The sequence below is a fragment of the Hypomesus transpacificus genome, chromosome 24 (assembly GCF_021917145.1).
Source record: "Hypomesus transpacificus isolate Combined female chromosome 24, fHypTra1, whole genome shotgun sequence".
Classification (NCBI taxonomy): Eukaryota; Metazoa; Chordata; class Actinopteri; order Osmeriformes; family Osmeridae; genus Hypomesus; species Hypomesus transpacificus.
This window is the reverse complement of record NC_061083.1, coordinates 2375765-2397545: the sequence shown is the minus strand read 5'-3', so window position 1 is coordinate 2397545 and position 21781 is coordinate 2375765. Positions and strand designations below refer to the sequence as shown.

At 45.6% G+C, this 21781-nt stretch overlaps 2 protein-coding genes across 5 annotated transcripts in view; one reads left to right on the top strand and one right to left on the bottom strand.

Moving 5' to 3' along the window:
- The first annotated feature begins 744 nt into the window (after positions 1 to 744).
- On the top strand, positions 745 to 13813 carry cabp2b (calcium binding protein 2b). 3 transcript variants are annotated; one of them, XM_047048352.1, is made up of 7 exons: positions 745 to 2047; positions 4169 to 4456; positions 12522 to 12552; positions 12655 to 12789; positions 12956 to 13065; positions 13254 to 13401; positions 13553 to 13813. In XM_047048352.1, exons 1-7 carry the CDS (start codon positions 2009 to 2011, stop codon positions 13576 to 13578), a joined length of 777 nt encoding a protein of 258 aa, XP_046904308.1. In that variant the 5' UTR covers positions 745 to 2008; the 3' UTR covers positions 13579 to 13813. The 3 variants fall into 3 exon arrangements, with proteins under 3 accessions (XP_046904308.1, XP_046904307.1, XP_046904309.1); XM_047048351.1 differs by lacking the exon at positions 745 to 2047 and adding an exon at positions 3562 to 3670; XM_047048353.1 differs by lacking the exons at positions 745 to 2047; positions 4169 to 4456 and adding an exon at positions 8952 to 9381 and having other exon boundaries at positions 13553 to 13807.
- Positions 13814 to 20331: 6518 nt separating this feature from the next.
- crybb1l1 (crystallin, beta B1, like 1) overlaps positions 20332 to 21781 on the bottom strand; it is a 2210-nt gene continuing 760 nt past the window's right edge. For both annotated transcript variants that reach the window (XM_047048392.1, XM_047048393.1), the window contains exons 3-6: positions 21769 to 21781; positions 21373 to 21505; positions 20995 to 21137; positions 20332 to 20808 (exon numbers count right to left, since the gene is read on the bottom strand). The exon at positions 21769 to 21781 is cut by the window's right edge and continues 106 nt beyond it. In XM_047048392.1, the coding sequence (XP_046904348.1) occupies positions 20637 to 20808; positions 20995 to 21137; positions 21373 to 21505; positions 21769 to 21781 (461 nt within the window). In that variant the 3' untranslated portion in view covers positions 20332 to 20636. The remainder of the gene's footprint in view (positions 20809 to 20994; positions 21138 to 21372; positions 21506 to 21768) is intronic.

Below are 21781 nucleotides of genomic sequence, written 5' to 3'. Positions count from 1 at the left end.
GCACTTTTTAATGCACGGTCTGATCATGCGCTTAATTAGATTAAAACATAATGTAGCCTATTAGCTTACTTTTCAGTCACACAGTAACTTAACAAACTTAAGGCATATCCTGTTATTCGGTGTGTGAAAAAAACAAAGAGAAAGCAGGCGATCTTCTGGCCCAATTTATAAGCGGGCAAAGCGGCCCACCGTGAATTCTCCCTATTCTCCCGATGGCCATTCCGGGCCTGAAACTATAAATTAATAAGCAATGTCGTGGGGGGTGCTATCGGGGTGCTTTGGTCTTTCTTGGGGGTGCTGAAGCACCTGCTAGCCCCTTCCTAGCGCTGCCATAGAGAGCGCTGCCCATGATTACTAACCATAACTGTGCTTTCACCTCAGGCGATCTGTCAGCCGTGAGGTGTAGCGATCATATGGTAGCGATGACATGGCGAAAAAATACTTCAGAAAAGTCAATAAGTGTATTCGACTTCATGCAGCGACGGCAGCGCCGACAGCCGGCTGCCTTGAAGCTGAGAATGCCATTGGTTACTTCAAGTCAACCGGGCTGCAGGCGACGCCGGCGCTGCATGAAGTCGACAACATCTAATGACACCATACCCAGTTTCCGGTTTCAAAATAAAAGTCGACGGGGAAAAAAACGTTATAAAAAATATATAATTGGAAATATTTTGACGGGCCAAATAAAATCGCTGGCGGGCCACAATTGGCCCGCGGGCCGCCTGTTGCCGACCCCTGCTGTAGGTTTTGAGCCGAAGGTGGTGTTTGATAGTTGCATGTTACATGAGATTTTGTAGCCAAGCGTTTGTAGCAAAGTGTGCCACAAACCTGTGCTAGTGCTTTGAACACAGCACACGCTCCAGTGCTTGGTTTGTGAAAGCGCTCGGCCTAGTCCTTAATTATTGGAGCTGCCCCCCCACACACACACACACACACTCGTCACTCCTCTCTTTGTCTGTCATTCACACCTCCGTCTCCTTAAACCCCCTGTCTTCCCTTCCGCTCTCTCCCTTCCTCGTCCCCCGTCCCCCCCCCCCCCCCCCCCCCCTGTCTACTCACCCCCCACCCCTCCCTGTTCAGTCTGTGTGATCAGCTGACAAGATAACATGCAGGCCGACATGCAGAAACACTACTCCACAGGCTTACATTACTCCTCAAAGACTGATTACCGTCCTCCTTGCTTTCCTCCCTCTCCGGTTTGATTCACCACTACCAAGCAGTAACGACATGAAGTTGACCTTTCCGTGTGCTTAAAAGTTTGAATGTCCTGCCGCTCTCTGTAATTGACTTTGTACTCCAGATAACTTGATAAACTTCAGTTTATTTTCATGTCATTCTCAGCTTCATCCCTTTCTGCCATCCACTCGACCTCATTTTCTCTATCATCGTCACTGTATTTCTTACTTTGGCCCTCTCGGCTTCCCAAAATACACTTCTAAAATACCCCTCTCTATTTTTATCGTCGAGGTGTCTCCATGTGTTTCTGTAATTGATCTCTTTTCTCCCTCGGTCTGAGTTTGTGCGGCCCCCATCAATTATCAATGAGTGGACGGGGATATGGAGAGAGGGGAGGCCGAGAAAGATCGGCTTATAGTGATTAATGGAAACCTCATTAGGAACTGGATAGAAGTTTGGTAACATTACGTAGGGGCCTTAAGCCACGAGTCTCTCCAGGTCTATTTCAGTTTGAAAGAGACAAGTTTAACGAGAGTTAAGGAAGACAGGGTGGGGGGGAAGAAAGAGGAGGAGGAGATGGAGGAAGATAAGAGGGGAAGGAAGGTGAGATGACGGAAAGGAAAGGAGAGGGTTAGCGCACCAAGTACAGTTCCCTCAACACTTAAACACACTTCAAGATACGTACACGGAAACAACAATGGTTATCAAACAAAAAGGGGAGGACAAAAAAACAGATCCTACTTTGGATAGGCCAGGGATTGGGATTATTTACGGGGAGCAGATTCGTTGAGTGGAATGAGGTGCACAGTTTCAAATCCATGTGTTTCTGCATATGTCAGAGCTGTGTGTGTGGCGCGTCTGCCTGTTTGAGGTCAGTGCTAATGTGTTGACGTACATGTTCATTCATGCCTGTGTTACATGTTTATCCATGCACGCGTGCACAGTTTGTGTGACATTTGACACTGGCATGCCATAACAGCATTCTTCAACACTTTCATGACACATCCTTCAGTCCTGGCATCTGCGGTCCACCCCCATTCACACAAACACACACACGAACACACACACAAACACACTCTGCTGCAGATGAGGCCAGGACCTGAACACCTCACACACAATCCAATTTGCCTTTGTGGTGGAATATGACAGAGACAGAGGATTTGGGACAGACAGGAAGACATACAAAAAAGGAGAGAGAGAGAGAATGAGAACAGGATTATTGTCGGGACTGAGGACGACAGGAGAGAGGGTTGAATGATGGGACAGAAAGAATAATCCAGAGGTTGTGGATGAAGAGACAGACCAGGAGAAGCAATGCACAGCTTCACACAGCACCCGAGCTCACAGTTCAAAACCAGGAAGGAGGGAGGAGAGAAAGAGAGAGAGAGGGGGGGGGGGGTGTTGGTTGTGATGAAGATGGGGGGTGAGACAGAGGTGAACCAGAAGTGTTTGTGACCTGAGTAGATTGCTCTTTATGTGTGTTGAATGTGTGTGTTTGTGTATGTGTGTGGACACCTTTGTGGACAGTACAGTAAAGCAGTAAAGTGAACGACTATATGTATGTGTGTGTGTCTGAGGGAGAGGGAGAGGGGTGTAGTGGGAGGGAGAGAGAGGTTGGGGTATTATGGGAGTGAGAGAGAGAAAGAGAGAGAGAGAGAGAGAGAGAGAGAGAGAGAGAGAGAGAGAGAGAGAGAGAGAGAGGATGGGGTATTATGAGAGAGAGAGGTGGTGTATTATGGAGGAGTGAGAGAGGGCGAGAGAGGTTGGGGTATAATCGGAGAGAGAGATAGGTTGGCCTATATGGAGGAGAGAAAGAGGGCGAGAGAGCTTGGAGAACAAGGGAGATGGGGAAGTGAGGTGGGGGGTGTAGAGTGTCACCTGTAGGGGTATGGACATAGGAACTCAATCCCTGAGCAGGGGAACACAGAATGATAAAAGTCTGTGACCTGGACAGAGCAAAGGAGAGCTAGACTGAAACACACTCTGAAGAGGACATAAGGAACCTGAAAGGAAAACAAGAAATCTGAGAGACCCCAAACCAAAAGATCTGATTTTTAATGAAAAAAAAAAGATTTATATTACAGCATTTTGGGAAATCAAAACATGAGAGAGAGAGGAATCAAGTCAAGAAATAATTCCGATTTTCAGGTCAAACAAAAACAGTAATCGAGTGTTGACAAACCAAGTGTGTTGGAATTACAAGAAAACAAAACAAGACAAGGTCCAGGATAACATCAAGGGAGAGGAGAGGGAGACAGAGGGAGACAGAGGGAGACAGAGGGAGACAGAGGGAGACAGGGAACGGGAGGGGGAGGGGGAGTGAGAGAGAGAGAGAGAGAGAGAGAGAGAGAGAGAGAGAGAGAGAGAGAGAGAGAGAGAGAAAAGCGTGCGAGCCAACGACACCGAGATGTTCATGATCATTCGCGAGGGATCCGCTGCCGCAGGAGGCGGTGCTGCAGGAATGAGCGCCCCACAGGAGAAAACAGCCAAACAGGTGTGTGTGTGTGCGTGTGTGTGTGTACAAGACATGATTGCAAGAAATTGAATTTAAAAAGCAGGTGTATTGTGTGGAAAAGTCCTTTTGTGTGTGTGTGGAGAGCCCATTTTCGTCTACCACTGTGTGAGTGTGTAAAGTTGATGTGGAGGAGTTGCTGGATACGATAGAAGCAAAAAAGGGATGTACATTTGGAGAGTAGGCGTTTGACAGTGGTGTAACGTTGTTATGATTCGTTAAAAAAAATAAGGGTTCGAATCCAAAGGGTAGAACGTGCTTTACAATGTCTCACCAGAGTTATAATGCTTCATCGCATCTTTCACTAAAGTAAAAAGCCCTGAAACGAACGATAAACAAAACAGAAAGTCGTGCATTTCTTGATGACATCATCGGAACTCCCTGATGATATCGTGTCTGTGGGTTTGAATGGGCTGCATATGGGCAAACATCCATCCATATCTGATCATGAGAACACCGTCTCCCATCTGGGGTTCCCAGGTCCAGGCGGCCATCAAGAGGAAGGTGGAGAAGCAGAAGAAGAGGTCAGGAGAGCAGGGAGACGCCTCGGCCGGAGGCAGCAAAACTCGCCCCCTCAGCAGCGCCCGCCAGAGAGCTGCCAGGGGCATAGCAGCCAGGGAGGAGGAAGAGGAAGAGGAAGAGGAGGAGGAGGAGCAGCGGAGGAAGCAGGAGGAGGAGGAGGAGCAGGTGGAGGAGAAGGATGAGCACCTTCAGAGGGAGAAGGAGACCGCTGACCTGTCCCCTATGGTGGAATCGGTGTTTGGACAGGTACGTGTGCGTGGGTGTTCCCGCACAGGTGTGTGTGTGTGTGTGCCAGTGTGAATGTACACATGAGCACCCAAATGTGTGTGGGTGTGTGTGTGTTCATGCATGGCCTGATTGAAATCTTCTCCAGTGCCTGATTGAAAATCTAAGCCTTCATGTGCCAAATATAAACCCTGGCTTCTCTCCAAAGCCGAAAAGTGTCTACTCTATGTGCCCCCATCAGCTCCGAATCACTGATCTGGAGAGCACGCAATGACAAAGGGACACCCAGTTTAGCGGGCTCGCTGATTAGTCTCTTCATTAAGCATCCATGCAATTGTTAGCTCGGGGGCGTGATGCTACCATAGAACGTAGGGCTCTGACTGAAACACGATCCCCAGAGGCCGTAGCGTGCGTGGTCTGCTCTAAGCTCGGACATTAGAAGTGTAATCCGTAGGAGATGCTGAACAGGAGCCCTACCTTGAGTCCTGTTGTGCCAGCTATGATCGCATTCCCCTCACCGCGCACACGTCACAACCATGACATCGCACGCCACGAAAACATCTGTGGATGGATGTGTTTGTGTGTGTGTGTGTGCCAGCGTCAGTCTCCCGGTCCCTTCTCTGACCTGGGATGACCTGGTTGTGACAATAGAGTGACTCGGTATGTAGATGAAAGTGATGCTCCCTCACATACACAGACCTGTGTCAGCAGTTTGATTGGAATGTTTTTGAAGAGAGAACCGGAAAGCTCTGTGTTTAGGGAATCATCCGATGTCTGTCCAATGTCTTGGACAGACACGCAAACATTCTTCTTCATCTTGAAAACACATTTCTGCAATGTAGACACCCATTCTGCTCTTTATAGAGACAGCTCCGAAACTCACCTACGCCGAATGAAATACTCTACGTTCACCTTCCCACATTAGTGTTTTGATGTGTCTCCCTCTCTTCCATCTTCTTCTCTCCCCTGAGCTTTTATATCTTCCTCCTTCTACCTGTTCCCCCCCCCCCCCTCCCCCCCCCTCATCTCTATGTCCCCTCTCCCCCTCTGACAGGCTTAGTCACTAGACACCAACATCAGCATCTGACACCAGATAAGAACATGACACCTGGACATGCTCAGCTGTCCCAGCACTCGTGTGTCCTTGTGGACCCTACGAGTCCCGATCAAGGGTTAGGGTTGCGTTACCTGAGCCTTTGTGTGTCTGTGTGGTTGTTATGGTGTCTGCGAGTGTGTGTGTGTGTGTGTGTTTTGGGGGTCTGAGTGTGTGAGTGTGTGTGTGTAAGGGTTTGAGTGTCTGTGTGCATGTGTTTGAGTGTATGTGTGTGTGTGTGTGCGCTGATACCTGATAGAGATCAAATCCCGCAGAACACGTCAGGAACCAGAACCTCCTGCAGAGTCTCATTATTAATGAACACAGTAAGTAATGAAGCCATGCCATTATTCACCAGACTTGAGGGAATCGGTTGCATCTGGGTGTACACGGCCAATGTATCAGTATTGTACATCAGCCACAGGTTTCAGCTACTTTGAGAGGCTGCTGAAAAAGGGGTGGTTACCTCGTGTAGTTTCCACGGAGACTGTTTGGGCTGAATGAGGTTCATTCATGTTATTTATCACTTTGACGATTTAGATGAGACAGTATTGGTTTCTGTCTGGAATTTGGGGTTCAATAGGGCATTAACATTATTGGAGAGTTGCTTATTGAGTTATGTCACTCAATTTATACCATAACTTGAGTCGTTAAATACAAGTATTCTGTGGAAATAAATCTAATGATTTCAAATGATTATTTATAATTGTGAAACCCTATTTCACCCCCAATATCAACATCAGTTAAACATAATGATGGGTTTCAAAATAATCTCACACTCATACATTGTACTGAGAAAATAAAACACTGACCTGCTCTCTGTTTCAAGCCACAGTATGCTAATGAACTGTGTGAACCGTGATGGTGTGTTGCACAGACAGGCTAGGGTTGCCGGTTATCTAAGTAACTCGATTATTAAAGGTTTGGACCACACGTGTTTTTGCGTTTATGTAATCAGGTTCCAAGAAGGACACAGCTTCTACTGTTGAAATGAAGCCAATGTTGTTTACCAGACGGCCAGCTAAGAGTTTTATGAAGGAGAGCCATATTGAATGCTTCTGTCTGTCTGTAAATGTCGGAGGGAGAGAGTGTGTCGGATGTGATTTGGAGTGTGTGTCTGTATGTGTGTGTGTGTGTCTGTGTGTCTGTGTGTCTGTGTGTCTGTGTGTGTCTGTGTATGTGTGTGCCTTCTGCCTGTGTCTGTCACACATTTTAATTGTCACTCTTCTCAGAAGAGTTTAGCTTAAAAGAGATTACCCTCTCATCTCCACCAAACGCTGCTGCCTGCCCTTCAACGAGAACGGATACTTCGCTGATTCTCGATATATCATTTCACAGCTAATCTTTTTGGATCTGAAACAACACACCCTGATCAGAACCTGTCCTCTAGTGGTGGTATACGGTAATGGCACCAGAGTGCACAACAAGACTTAGCCGAGGAACAACCTTTGACCCCGGTAACAGGAACCTGAGTTAAACACTGGTGTGAACACACAGGTCACACCAGACCTGGGTCAGCTACTGACCTTCGCAGACTAGACAGGAGAGGTTTTGAAAAAGTGATATGGCAGAAACGACCCATACCCAATTTGTGAAACCAATCTAATGTTACTGTTGGGATGGTTTACAGAAAGCACAACATCAGGAACAACCAAGACGATGTCCTGTTCGTAGCCAGGACTGTATCTGTTATGAAAACACTTTCCGGCTACTTGAAAAAGATCCAATGAAACTGCTAATATAAAAAAAAAATGTAACTGAGAGCATTTAAGATGACAGCACCAATGTGTGTATTCCCCTGCCACTGTGTGTCCTTATTCCATCAGGGTTAATGTCCTCAGAGAGAGGGTTAGGGTAGGACACGAGGAAATGGTCAGCTGACTGTGGAAATGACATCTGTCATTGGCGTCACCACTCAATCTAGACGCATTTACTCACTCCTTCCATATGGAGTGTGGATGCACACACACACAAACTTACACGAATGGAAATGGATAATCCTTATCTTGGACTTTTCATGGAAGGGTAGTGAATGGTACTGCGCTATGAATATCGTTTACGTGCTGTACCACGAGCACACACACACACACACACATGGGTCAGTACCCTCAGATGTGCTGATTACGAAATTGACTGCAAGTGATCAGGCTTTTCGGTTTGCAGCAGTTTATGACAGCCGCAGCTGGATCCCTGGACATATCCCAGGGTTCATCCCTGCGATGACCTCTGCATGCTCTCACTCCCCTCCCCCTTGGACACTCTAGGAAGAGGTGTCTCCTGAGGGGCCCAACTGGATTCACTCGATCTCTTTCTAATCCCGAGTCCTGAGTCTTAAGATCAAGAGTAAGATGATGAGTTCAGCCCTTACTGTGTCTGGGAGAAGGAACTCAGCACTATAGAATGATCAATTTGACCCTGGCCCAGACTCTGTCTAACCCAACGCAGCTGGAACAGACTGGCAGCTAAGAGATTTGTCATGTAATGTGAGGCATGAGCTGTTTGGAGTAAACATGGTTCATGTCTGGCCTATCGTGTTTGTTTCTCTTTCTCTCTCTCTCTCTCTCTCTCTCCAAACTTAATTATAGAACTGCTTAAATTGCTTATGCATCAACCTCCCACCAATCAGAGGGGATTTGTTTCTTCTCACCATCCTATAAGATCATTGGAATTTGCATTAGGAGGACCACTCAGCCAGTTGATGTGATGCCCCCGCCTCTCACTCTATATCTCTTCTTTTCTGCTCTTACACACACCACACACACATATCTGTCTCACCGGGTCTCTCTTTCTGTTTGTCTGTCTCTCTCTCTCTCACACACACACACACACACACACAGACACAGACACACACACACACACACATGCCCCAAGGACATGACTTCTACATCCAAGGCATTTTCTTTTACCTTTCGTTAAATTCTTTTCATAATTATTTCAAGCCGTTTCATTGCCTTCCCCACATTCCTTCTGCCCTGCAGTCTTGTTCCTTTTAATCATGCATTGATCCCTCTTCCTTTCATCCTCATCTCGCCATCTCTTCTGCTGCATCTTCTCCCGCACATCCATCTCTTCATCTCCCCGCCTCTCCTCGATTTCACCCTCTTTTCGGTGCTCTCAATCTCCTTACTGGCGTTCTCTCCCTTGCTGTTCGCCACATCTCTCCCCTTTAATCTGAAATGGAGGGATTACGGCCTTGGCGTTTGTGCCCTCTAATTCTCTGGATCTCTCTCTCACACTCTCTCTGTCTGTCTCTCTCTCTCCATCCCTCTCCTTCTCTCCCCCTTGTATCTGTCAACCCCACTGTAAGTGCTGTCAGTGGCGTGGTGTAACAAGCCTAGCTCAAGGGAGAATGAGCGATAGAGAGAGGGAGGAAGGGTGGGATTAAAAGAAGGGGTGATTTCATAGTTAGATGTGTGAGTAGCAGGGGAGTACGAGGCATTGAACAGAGATACATGACGTTCCGTCTGAGGTTCCGTTTGTCCCCGACAACCGGGGTGAGGTTCCTGATTATTTTCCGACCGGGGTGTTTTAGCCGATTTCAATGACCAACAGAAATATCGGGCCATCTGGGAGCATCTGACCATGGATTAGAGGCTGCTCCGTGAGATCCCCTCGGTGATACTCTCAGCGTTAACAGCCGGATTCAGCCCAGGATGGGAGCGCTGGTTGGGTGTCCTTTCTCCAGCGCGCCGTGTTGATTCAGTAGAAGCCGAGAGAGGGAGGGAGAGAAACGCCGGGATAAGAGAGGGGGAGAAAGAGGAAAGGGGGAGGGAAAAAAGTGAGTTGGCCGACAGAGAGAGTGCAGGGTATGGGTAACTGTACAAAGCCTTCCATGAAAAACAAAATGAAAAAGGTAAGACCCTGTTGTGTCCGCTTCTGTTCTGTTCTGATGGAAGTGGAATGTCGGAGTGTAACTTGTATCGTGGAGCATGTTTTACTCCAAGAACTGCTGAGGAACTGTGTTTTTAAAACGTTTATACATTCATACGTTTGAACATAGATAAACTCTGCATGTACTTTAAAAACTGAAAGTCTAACGTGGTTTAACATGATTCAATTTAATACTTCCAATCCAAGCATTGACATTTCACTGTAAATCATAAAAAAGGTATTTATTTCAACTTAAACTGCTTTGTCCAATATCTGAAATCTATTTTATGTAATGCACAAATAGTTTGAATGATCACAGTTTCTGCATTTAACATTCAAAAACGCTGAAGTAGTGATGTTCCTATCTTCATTTGTCCTTTTCTGTATTTCTAATTCTTTCAAAAAAAAATTGAGACATGGTTTGATATTGATGTTGAAGGTTGATTTCACAATGCGATCAAACACGGTTTGACTTATAGTTAGACTAAATAATTACACATGGTTTCCCTTGCCACTGCGAGAGCTGTTACTATGTTATGCAAGGTTGCATTGAGACTCTGAGTTGTCTGATCACTAAGTAGAATTAATGAACATCGTAGCCTCGGGTAAATAGAGGGGACAACAAATAAGAGAGAAAGAGAGAGAGAGACCGAGAGCGAGAGCGTCAGAGCGAAAGCGAGAGAGAGAGGGAGAGAGAGAGAGAGAGAGAGAGAGAGAGAGAGAGAGAGAGAGAGAGAGAGAGAGAGAGAGATGGTGATTGGATGTGAGTGTCATTGAAAAGCCCACCTATGTCAAAGAAACATGAAAGACAGACCATTTTAAAGTCATTAGACAGTAATTAAAGTCAGCACATTTTGAGGATAGTTGTCATGACATCCACAGGGCCAACTCAGTCTGTCACATAAATGGGCCAATGGTGATACAACTACTAGACTGCTAGGTTAACCTGATTGGTTAACTACCGGTCAAACCTGATTAGTTACTGATTAGCTGGTTGGTTAACGAGTTGGTTGACTGAAGGGTTGGTTGTGCCTGAAGGGGGCGGCGGAGGAGAGCCCTGCCCCCCCGGGGGTGAAGGGGGAGACAGGGGAGAAGCTTCAGCCGGAGGGGGAGGAGGAGTCAGGGGTGAACCGGGAGTTTAAGGACCCCCTGTGTGCGCTGGTCCAGAACTGCACCGTGCTCCACAACATCGTGGGGCCCGCCTGCATCTTTCTCAAACACGGCTTATCGCTGACCCAGATCGTACGTACACACACCACGCGTGCAGTCACACACACACATACACGTACACTCAGGTGCACACGCATACACACTCTGTTCCTCTTTTTCTCTCTGTCCCTCTCCCTCTCTCTCTCTCTTTCTGTCTCTCTCTCTCTGTCCCTCTCCCTCCCTCTCTCTCTCCCTCTCTCTCTCCCTCTCTCTCTCTCCCTCCCTCTCTCTCTCTCTCTCTCTCTCTCTCCCGCTCGAATGTGAGCATGCACATATATAACACACACTCTGGCACACACACACATGTGATTCTGCAGTCTCACACACATCCCTAACTACACACTCTCACATCGCTATGGCGTCATCTCATATTCACCACATAACATGGTGTCTGGCCCCACCTCCTCGTCATCCCTCCAGGTGTGTCATTTCACATCCTTGGTCTTCACCGGGCAACCAATCAAAAGCGTTGGTAAACAGCAGTACAGGTACCAGAGGTTGAAGGTTGAAGGGTTCCCTCCCTTGAAGTAGCAAGGGAGGGAAGCATGTGCAAGATACACACAGCGGAAGAGGCACTGTGCTCTCTCTGTGTAATATGTAGTGTGGATGTATCTAGAATGTAGTGTGGATGTAGTGTGGATGCTTCCAGGATGTAGTGTGGATATGTAGCTGTATCTAGGATGTGGTGGGAATCTTGTTTGGATTTATTATTTATTATTATGTAGTGTGAATGTTGTGGGGATCTTGAGTGGATGTAACTAGGATGTAGTATGGATGCATCTAGAAAGTTTGTGGGAATCTATTGTGTGCGTATCTAGAATGTAGTGGGATCTAGTGTGTGTTCATCCAGAATGCAGAATTCCAGTGAAGGTTCGTCTCATATCATGGTGCATGCTGGACAGACATAGATCTTAAGGGTATTATGCCTTATACTGTATTTCACTTGCAGCCAGAACACTCAAACTAACAGCCTAGTCTAGGAAACAAGCATGTGTGTGTGTGTGTGTGTGTGTGTGTGTGTGTGTGTGTGTGTGTGTGTGTGTGTGTGTGTGTGTGTGTGTGTGTGTATGTGTATGTGTATGTGTATGTGTATGTGTATGTGATGTGTGTGTGCGTGCATGTGTGGACTGTACGTATGAACAATAGACATGTGTCCAATGGCCTAACTCAAACTAAACCTCCCAAATCTCCTAATCTCCAGCTGTTGCCAGGCAACCTCCCACCAATAAATCATATGACTACACTGATTTATGGTTGTTGTAAGTGTTTTCCCACTGTCCATAACATAATACAAAAATCTCTCATACAATTTAATCCCTATAGATTTTCAGCAGATATTCTATCTCTGGCTTAGATAGTTTAGTATTCTCAAATCCAATCCTGGAACTTTACAAACTGTATCAATTTATAATGGAATCACATTTCTTGTTGTGTCACGTGGGAACGTGATGTAATTGAACACTCTAATACAAAGCCAGGGCTGTGCGTGTTTGTTTTTATCTTTTCTCCTCTCCTATTCTTTGCTTCAGACTGATTGGTTGTCATGTGTGTCCCTGAGGGTCATTCCAGATCTCCACTGCCATCTTGTTCATGATATCTGTGGTTCCATGGTGTGTTTCCGTCTTTCCATAAACTACACTTGCGATCATCTGCTCTGTGTTGTGTGTGTGTGTGCGTGTGTGCGTGTGTGTGTGTGCACGTAAACAAACCTCTGGTCCGTGTATGTGCGTGTGTGCCTGCCTGCCTGCAGCCTCCAGAGCATGCGTGTAATTTGAAATTTGAAATTTATTGTTTGGAGGATAACCCCTTGATATGCAGCATCTCGTTTTCGAGGGGGTCCTCATCTGTGTCTGAGCGTGCGTGTGTGTCATACTGACAGTGTGCCTCTGTGTGTCCCACCGCCACCTCCGCCAGGACAGAGAGCTGAGACCGGAGGAGATCGAAGGTACACCTCCCTCTCTCCACACTCCCAAACACACCACCCCAACCCTCAAGGTGCCACCTCTAACCTCGTCTCCCTTTCCTGTGTCTGTGTCTGTGCATCCAGAGCTTCGGGAAGCATTCGTGGAGTTTGACAAGAACAAGAAAGGTTACATCAGTTACAAGGACCTGGGCGAGTGCATGAGGACCATGGGATACATGCCTACTGAGATGGAGCTCATTGAACTGGGCCAGTCCATCTGTAAGAGTGAACTCAACCTGAGACTCATGGAAATCCATACGAAACCAGTTGAATTTGATATGGAACTGAATATGATCAATCAGCCATTTGTAAGAATGCTTTCTGTATATTCACAGTGTGCAGTGTGAAAAACACCCAAGGAGTTGTGCTTCTGTGTGACCTGCAGGTGGCGGCAAATTGGACTTTGAAGACTTTGTGGAACTGATGGGCCCCAAGATGCTTGCAGAAACGGCAGATATGATCGGAGTGAAGGAACTCAGAGATGCATTTAAAGAGGTCAGTTAAAAACCCTGATACAGAGAGAAACAGGGGTCAGTAGTATGTGTTCCAGAGAGACAGACAGAAAGCAAGTGTGTGTGCGTGTGCGTGCGTGTGTTGGGAAGGGGGTCATTTGTATTGTAGTGACTTCTAATCCTTGGCTGAGAATGAGGGTCGGTTTCTCGCTCTGTCTTTCTCTGTCTCAGTTTGACTCCAACGGTGATGGTCAGATTAGTATCATGGAGCTCCGGGAAGCCATGAAGAAGCTGATGGGGGAGCAACTGACCAACAGAGAGATCGATGAGATCCTCCGAGACGTCGACCTCAATGGAGATGGACTAGTCGACTTTGAAGGTAAGAGGCACAGACAGACTGACAGACAGACAGACAAGATTGAGCACGTGTGTCTGTATGTATGCTTGTGTTCCTTCTCTGGGGGTCATGATGGCGTTACGGACAGTGCCTCCTTTAATTAAACCTCCCCACCCCTTTTCTTTCTTCACAGAATTTGTTCGTATGATGTCACGTTGACGCGTGTGAAGAGTGACATAATCTAACAGCTGGATAAAGGGACCACATTACGCTGTAGTGAGATTTCTTGATTTGCTGAGAACATTTTGTAAATATGTTTTCGATAAGTGAACACCAAACGGAACTCTACAAAATCTTAACAAATAAAAAAAGATATGGTGGCGATCTAAATTCAAACTACAGATTATTTGTAACAAATCAAAGATGTATTAAATGTATGTTCTCTTTATGTTCTTTTCTTTTAGAAATATTTTTTTTTGATAAATTAATGTTTATCTCTTCACTGTATATGGTTTTAAAAAAAAAGTTGTACCTTAACTGTAAAATGTAAAATTATTTTCAAATAAAAAACTCTGTTAGTCCTTTGTGGCTCTGTTATTAGTATTACTACATTACAATGTATTTGAAAATAAGACTTGTCACTTACAGATTAATTGTAATAATCATAGACATACAGTGTGGGCTCTGATAAATAAACCATTCACGCGACAGTGGAATATATTAGATATTAGATATTCATCTGTATTATCACAGATTGGTCTGATCTCAATCAATTGCGTCACCTTTTGTGGGGAGGCTGGTGAAAATTATTTGGTCAATAGGTATGAATGAGTTTATATAAAAAAGTGCCTTAGGCACTGAGCAATCCATAAGACACCCCCACTGAAATAGTCTCCTTGTAATGTCCTGCTAGGCAGAAGAGGGTCCTTCCTAGCTATAGACTGTGTTCTCACTGCCAGTTCCTGGGAGCACCCATGTGGAGAAGCTTCAGCTGTCTGCTGCCATTGACTGTAGTGGAGCTTCATTTTCAAAGATGAAAAGGTACTGTGATCATTGTCCCCTGCAGAATGTGTTTGTCTAACCTTCATTTCACAACTGATTTACTTTAAATTATTTTATATATGTTTGAGGCAATGCAGCTGACAACACAAATGTATGATGCCTTCAGACTATATGCCAGGTCATACCTGGAACCAGTTATAATCCACAACTGGACTGAATGGCAAACAAAAAAGCTTCAAATGCTCAGTAAGGCAAACGTTGTCTTTCTCGGGGGTGATAGGACTCACAAGGTACACTTGTTTTCTTTCTGGTTGAATGTGTATGCATTATACCAACAATTTCAGGTGAGGTGTTGCATTACAGTGAATAATTCCACTCTCATGTTTATTGACAAACAAATTAAAAACCGTTGCATTCTAGGACATTCTGCAAAGTATGGGAGCAATGATGGATGTACACACCAACGAAATCGCAGACATATAGCTGGTGTAGGTATTTGAAATCATTAGGACTAACGCAATAGATCACATGCATATGCACAAGTAGTACTGACTATAGTGTCATGAGAAACTATTGTCTTATCAATGTTATACATGTGGTCAAAATGGTCAGACAAGTGTGTACATAATTCCCAGTTTTGATACAGAATGGAAAAAGGTTAATGGATACCTACTGTATGTGTGTCTCTCTTTCTACACAGAGCAATTGTATTATCACAGATCGTCACCCTCAGATCCAAAAATTCCTGAGACAAGTAAAATCACCCACCACTACTACAACGTATGGCATGTAGCAAAAGGTAACGTGACCTTTTATTTATATATTGTTACATGATAAAGACGTGGATTACTGAACACGGCTATCAAAACTTTTGCATGAATTCAATCACTCAACAATTTTTATATCTTGCTATGTTTGGTATGCAAACTAATTTCATTAGGGTTATCAAAGAAGCTGGAACGAGTTGGCAAAGACAAGGACTGTGCTTTGGTGAAAAAGTGGCAAAGAAGCATAGTCAACCACCTGTGCTCGTGTGCCACGAGCTCCGTCTCCGGAACAGAGAAGGTAGCGAACCACTTTCAAGATGTCCACAGGACAGGATGTGATGCCTCCCTTGGTCATTGGAATGCTATGCAGGTAGGTACACTCCCTATGAACTTCATCACACAATAAAACAAGTCTTTAGAAAAGGCAAATGTGAATGGGGGACAAATTGTCTGCAGAAACTGGTTTTGTTCAATGGAGGTGTGAGACATGAGGAATGTCCTGGAGACATTGGGCCTAATTGCCGGCCATCAAAATGCAAATCATTTCAGTTTTAGGCTGCTCTAACTGAAGGGCACTTGGAACAACACTGGTTATAGTATAGCTTGGGCACAGCTTACAGGTTTAGCAACTGCTTTTGCTGTGAGTTAACAGGATTTTGCTTGGTGTATGCATACAAAAGTGACTAACAATCTTTTACAACATTTCTGTTGTTTGGAAACTAATGGACAGACTTGGGCTCCCAAAGGCCAAAAAGGGAGGTGACACCGTCAAACAAGTGAAGACAGAGCCAACAATTTGTACGTTTAAAAAATATATTTTATAACAACAAATCAAAATGTGCAACAGTATAGGTGCTAAAAAGAACTTTTAACGATTTGCACACAACAGGCTATGTCTTAGACCTGATGCGGCTGGTGTTTGAGGAGATCATCCATGACCCCCTTCCTTATGTGGATGCCGTCCTGCTGGTTCCTGTGCCCCAGGACCTGTGTGCTCAGCTTGACAGGCCTTCATGTGTCACGGTTCAGTCGAGGGGGGGTCTGAACCCGACGTACTGCCCTGGAGCATCCGGGAACTCCCTCCGTGTGCGCAGCAGCACACAAGAGGGGATCACCACGCGGACTCTTCTTCCAAGGAAACCCCAGCACCAGCTCACTAACGTCCTGCGGGCCAAGTATCTGCATTGCCTGCAAAGAGAACAGGGTGGAAAAGCACACCTTTTTTTTACATTTGTTTTCTTTTACATTTCAGAGTATAACACTGAATGATTGTGTTGAAACAAAATAAAGTTTTTCATTTTGTTTTCTTGATCAAACCGTGTGTTTTTGTAATCTGCTGAATGCATATTGGTTATAAACATTTTATTTATATACTGTAACTGCTAACACGTGTATCAGATTGGCCTCACCTTTCCATCCCTCTTATTCTCAACCGGCCATAGTCAGCTCTGAAAATATTCATTGCATTTTGCAAAGAATATATATTGAGGCACACCGGATCGAGGCCAGGGTGGTCAATCATACAGGTTATCTCCCCAGGAACCTGGGTCATTCTTCTTATGACCTGTAAAAACAAACATAATGACCCTGCTGCTATTTCATCATTTTGAATGAGCAGAAAGCAGCTTGAGAACATGTATCTCCAGTTTTAGTTACCTGAGGAATTTCCCGGCAACATATATGTTCTCTCTCCTGGGGCATGTGTGAACAGTTTCCACAAGTACACCTGGCAAGGATGGATGTAGTTGTAAGATCACATATTACTCCATGAAAAGAAGGTCATAATCTCATAATCAGATGACCTATTCAGCCAGATAGTAGTTACAAGATAACATCTGAGCTACTGACACAGACGAGAGTAGTAAGTTTTGTTGACACGAGTGGTGCTCGTTTCAGCCTACAAACGGCCACTACAGAAATAGTAGGCTCCTGCCAAGCTAACTGGACGTCCTGCTGTAAGATCACATATTACTACTACATGGCAAAGAATGTAGGAGACTAAAAACAAACTCAAATTAATAACTGTTATGTTGCTAACAATGCCGAAAACACACCTAATACGAAGTTATGCTTATGCTCCGACACTGAAGTGCGAATTAAAGTAAATGTTAAACTTACCACTCTGAAGTAGTCATTGCCAATCTACAAGCGACTGGTTCCCCCTCTACATCAGATTCTTCCTCTGATTCAGGCTCGAACATGTACGGTTGAAGACCTAATATCTCCATAGTATGTACACCTTGGATGTTTCAATGAGTGCTGTTGGCCATGTGGCGTCTTTGCTCTGCAGCTTCGCTCGTTGTAAACCAACCAATCAGCGCGCAAGTCATCTAAATATTCATGAGCATACCATAAAAGGGAGAAATCCTCTCGTTTCATTCTAGGGCCATTTCACAGGGTGCATTAGGGCACATAGAACAGTACCCGGGCCATTTTCAGCCCAACCAATGTTACATACCCTATTTGGAGACCTTAAAGGTCCTAAGACATGCTGCTTTTTGGATGCTTTTATATAGGGTTAAGTGGTCCCCTAATACTGTATCTGAATCTCTTTTTTTGAAATTCAGCCTTGTTGCAGAACTACAGCCACTACGAGCCAGTCCCACATTGAGCTTTCCTTTAGATGTGCAATTTCTGTGTCTGTAGCTTTTAATGCTCATGAGGAGGAGAGGCGAGGCCAGCCATAATGTCTCTCGAGGAAAAAACAATATTGTGCTAGCGCGGTCGTAGGTCATTTTCTAATGGGCAAGCCAAATTCCCTAGGTGGGCACAGCAGAGAAAGGGGTATGCAGAGAACAGTGTGAAGGCCCTATTATGGTTGAAAAAATCATTTATTCTTTTGAACATCTTAAAATGTACTGAGTTTTACCAAACCTTTTCTCAATAATTGGCCCCTTCTCTGTTGGAGGTCTTTTCTGAAAGCTTTGTGAATAATGCTCTCCCTCCCAGTCTGACTCAAGGTCTGATTACATGAATCCCTAAACACAAGAAAGACTTGGTTTTGCTCGATAATTGGCGTCCAATCTGTCTGCTCAATAATGATGATAAAATATTAGCTTCTATATTTGCAGAAAGAATGAAGACAGTGTTGGACTCAATTATTGAGGAGACCCAATCTGGCTTCATGAGGAATGGACATATATCTAAAAATATCAGATTGGTGCTAGACCTTATTGACTATTCAGATTTAATTTGAGAGGATAGTTGAATTGTCTTCCTAGACTTTAATAAAGCCTTCGATTCGATGGAACACTTCTATTTCTCTCCCTTAAGAAATTTGGTTTTAGGGAATTATTTTGTAGTGCAATTAAAACTCTTTATATGAATGGGAGCAGTTCAATTAAATTAAATTAAAGCATGGCACCTCTCCTAGATTTGATTTGAAAAGAGGAATTAGGCAAGGTTATATAGAAGGTTAAATATATAAACATAATTTTTCCCCTCATCTGGAACAATAGGGAGAATTTTGTATAGAAACAAGTCTTTATTTTATAAGAATTGATTCAATAACCATACTGGTGAGTCAGCTTTTTAATGCAGAAGGATTGTTGCTCAATTATGAGGATTTTTTGTCTCGATACAATATCACCAATAACACCAGAGAGTTTGCCATCTTCTTTGATGCTATTCCATCTGGAACTCTCCTGCTATTTAGAGGTGTAGCTAGACCTTACCCTCTTGACCTATCCTCGCTTGATCCTACTGACTCACCAAAAGGGAACAAATGTTTCTCCTTGCTCCCTCGGAACAGTAGATCTATACGTGCTTTATTTCAAAGAGACATCGTATCCGTCCTTATGTCACAAGTTACTAAAACACATCGGTCGCTAATATCTGTTGGACAAAAAGTTTGGTTATTGCCACACAAATACTTGCTCGTTAACAAGATCGAAGAGGTCTCTTACAGAATGATCCATAAGTGTTACCCTGCGAATCATGACATGACGCACGGACGTCTGTCACGGTGTGTGGCCTTGACAGACGTCTCTCGAGCCAGATGAAGCCACTCAGGAAACACCACAGCAGCGAGAGTCCGCCCCCCTTGCAGCGTCTGCCCTTTGACCTCCTGCCGGCCGCACCATCCACAGGCTGAAGCACAGCAGCAAGCGGCCTCGCGGCTGCGAGGTCCAGCGCAGGTCGAGGCCATTCAGAACGGCCAGCCAGAGAAGCGCAGTCAGAGCTGGCAAGACTGAGTCGACTGTGTCCTTTAGCGAGGGGAAACAAACGGTCACAGCTTCTCTAACCCAAGCAAACAAGTCACCCTCTGCAACACAGACCACCCCAGATATTCTTACCCAATCAGAGACAGACCCCTGTTGTAGACCACAGCCAAAACACTGTTGAGGTAGTAGTAAGTAGGGGTGGGGGGGAGAGGAAGACCTAGGGGCAGAGGGAGAGTTGGGAGGAGAGGAAGAGGAGGAGGCCCTTGCACAAGGCCCCTATGAGGGCCTCTACTGTGGGTGGTGTTGCTGTAGAGGTTAGAGGGGCTTTGGCATGGAGGGAGTTTACATGACTCAGGAGATTTTCTGTTACAAAACAATTACATTTACAATATATTGTGTAACTGAAACTCTAGTATTCCAAGGTTTGGTCTCATCAACTAATGTTGTGATAAACATTGCATAAAAAATGAATTCATTCATTGTGCACCTGTGTCCCATCTGTATTTGTTAAGTTAGCTCTCTTTACCATAAGCAAGAAGATGTAAACATAGCTAAGTTGCAACACAAACACCATCCGAATGGTATGTTCTTTGAGATTCAACATTGTAAAAGAAAAATAAGATAGTAAAGAATAATCATCAACAATAGACTCTTATGAAGTCACTTTCTAACCACCTCAGGATAGTTTGTGTATGTTAACACCATCTGTAGTATAGGGGTATGCAAAGGACACAGACTATTGGAGACATGTTCCTGGACATTTGTTTGACAAAATAACTGGTCATAATGCAGAGGCAGCGTTTTAAAATCAAAATGTTCATTTTTATTGAAAAGTTGGCCAGGATTCTGTACAGCAGAGAGGGAGTGCGATACACAGGATTAGGAAGTAGGGGAGGATAAAGAAACTTAATTTCCCATGGTGCATCATACCCTGAGCCGAGAATCATGTGTAAAACAGCAAGATATTTCTCATTCCCTCTTTGGTGCTGCAATAAACTGCAGGGGGGGGGGGGGGGAAGGAATAGTGAACGAAAAAGAAGGAGGTGAATGGGGGGAGGGGGGGTGATGGGAGTGGGGGAGCTGAGATCAGACCCTGGGGGAGAAAGAGAAGAGCAGAGATAGAGAGTGGTGGAGGGGTGTCTGGGTCACAATCGGTTCCTTCCTCGCAGGGGTCCTCTACGCGAGTAGAAGGCTCTCTCGTCGGCCTCGCCCTCCTCCCTCGCTGTGCAGGGTCACACGCCTCAGCCAGGGAAGAGGCCAGGCCTCAGACATCTCTCCCCCGTTCTCTCTTCTTCCGCCCCTCACCCTCGCCTCCGCTCTTTCTCTTTCTCGCCCGCCCTGAACCTCACATGCTGGCCATGGTGTAACATCCGTTCTGGTGCCACTGCATGTCGCGGATGCGCCTCACGGACTGGAACTGAGGGCAGCGGGCGCCGTACTCGTTGAAGTGTCTGAACTCGCCCTTCTCCAGCAGGTACTGGCTACCACGGTAACCGGGATACTGGTATCCGACCCAGCTGCGGGGGGGAGAGAGGAGGAACATGACAGGTCAGAGATTTGTAATCTCTCTCCGCGACTACCCAACCGCATTTGTTCTCACTGTGCCTGGCCCCTATGTGTTCCTCGTGTTCTCTAATTGCGTTCTAACCCTAGCCCCCGAGTGCTAGTTAGGCTAATTCTACCGGGTGTTTGCGGCCACTCACGTTCCACAGCTGACCATGATGCTGCCCACTCTGTCGGTGAAGCCGTGGGAGAACAGGCTGGGGACATCGTCGTCCATGATCTCCATCTTGCGACCCTTGAACTGTCCGACCTCGAACAGGCAGATCTTGTGCTTCTCAGGGTCCTGGGAGAGAGGGACGAGAGAGAGAGGGATGAGAGAGAGACGTGTGGGAGGATGAGGGAGATAGAATGATGGAGGAGAGGCAAAGAGGGGGGGGGAAAGATAGGGGGAAAGGAGGGGCGAAAAGAGGAAAGGACATGAGAGGAAAGGAGGGCAGAGGTGAGTAGAGGAGGAGAGGGAATGAAAAAGGAGAAGAGGGCGGGGGAGAGCGGAAGAGAGGAGGGGGGGAGGCTCTCACCATCCTGACAGGCCTGAAGGACAGCAGGTAGTCGTTCTTCTGGCAATTGCTCCAGGAGTCCCAGCGAGGGTACTCTCCCTTCTCCAGGATGTACATCTCTCCACAGAAGTTCATCTGCTCAAAGCCCACGAAGCTGAAAGCCACAGGAATGCAGGTCAGCACGCTGCCACACAGCTACCACAGACACACAATCACCTGAGCTTGGACATGGCGACACACACTGCCCTTCTAACAACAACCAGCTGTCCGCTGGAAAAGCCAAACGAATACCACATACTGGAGGATAGAGCTCAGTTGAATTCCATCTATGGTCATTGACTTCTACATTGATATGTGTGCCAGTGTGTAGAGTCAGATCCCTGACGGTCCTTGTGCCTGTTCAGGCGGTTCACTTACGGTCCACACTCCA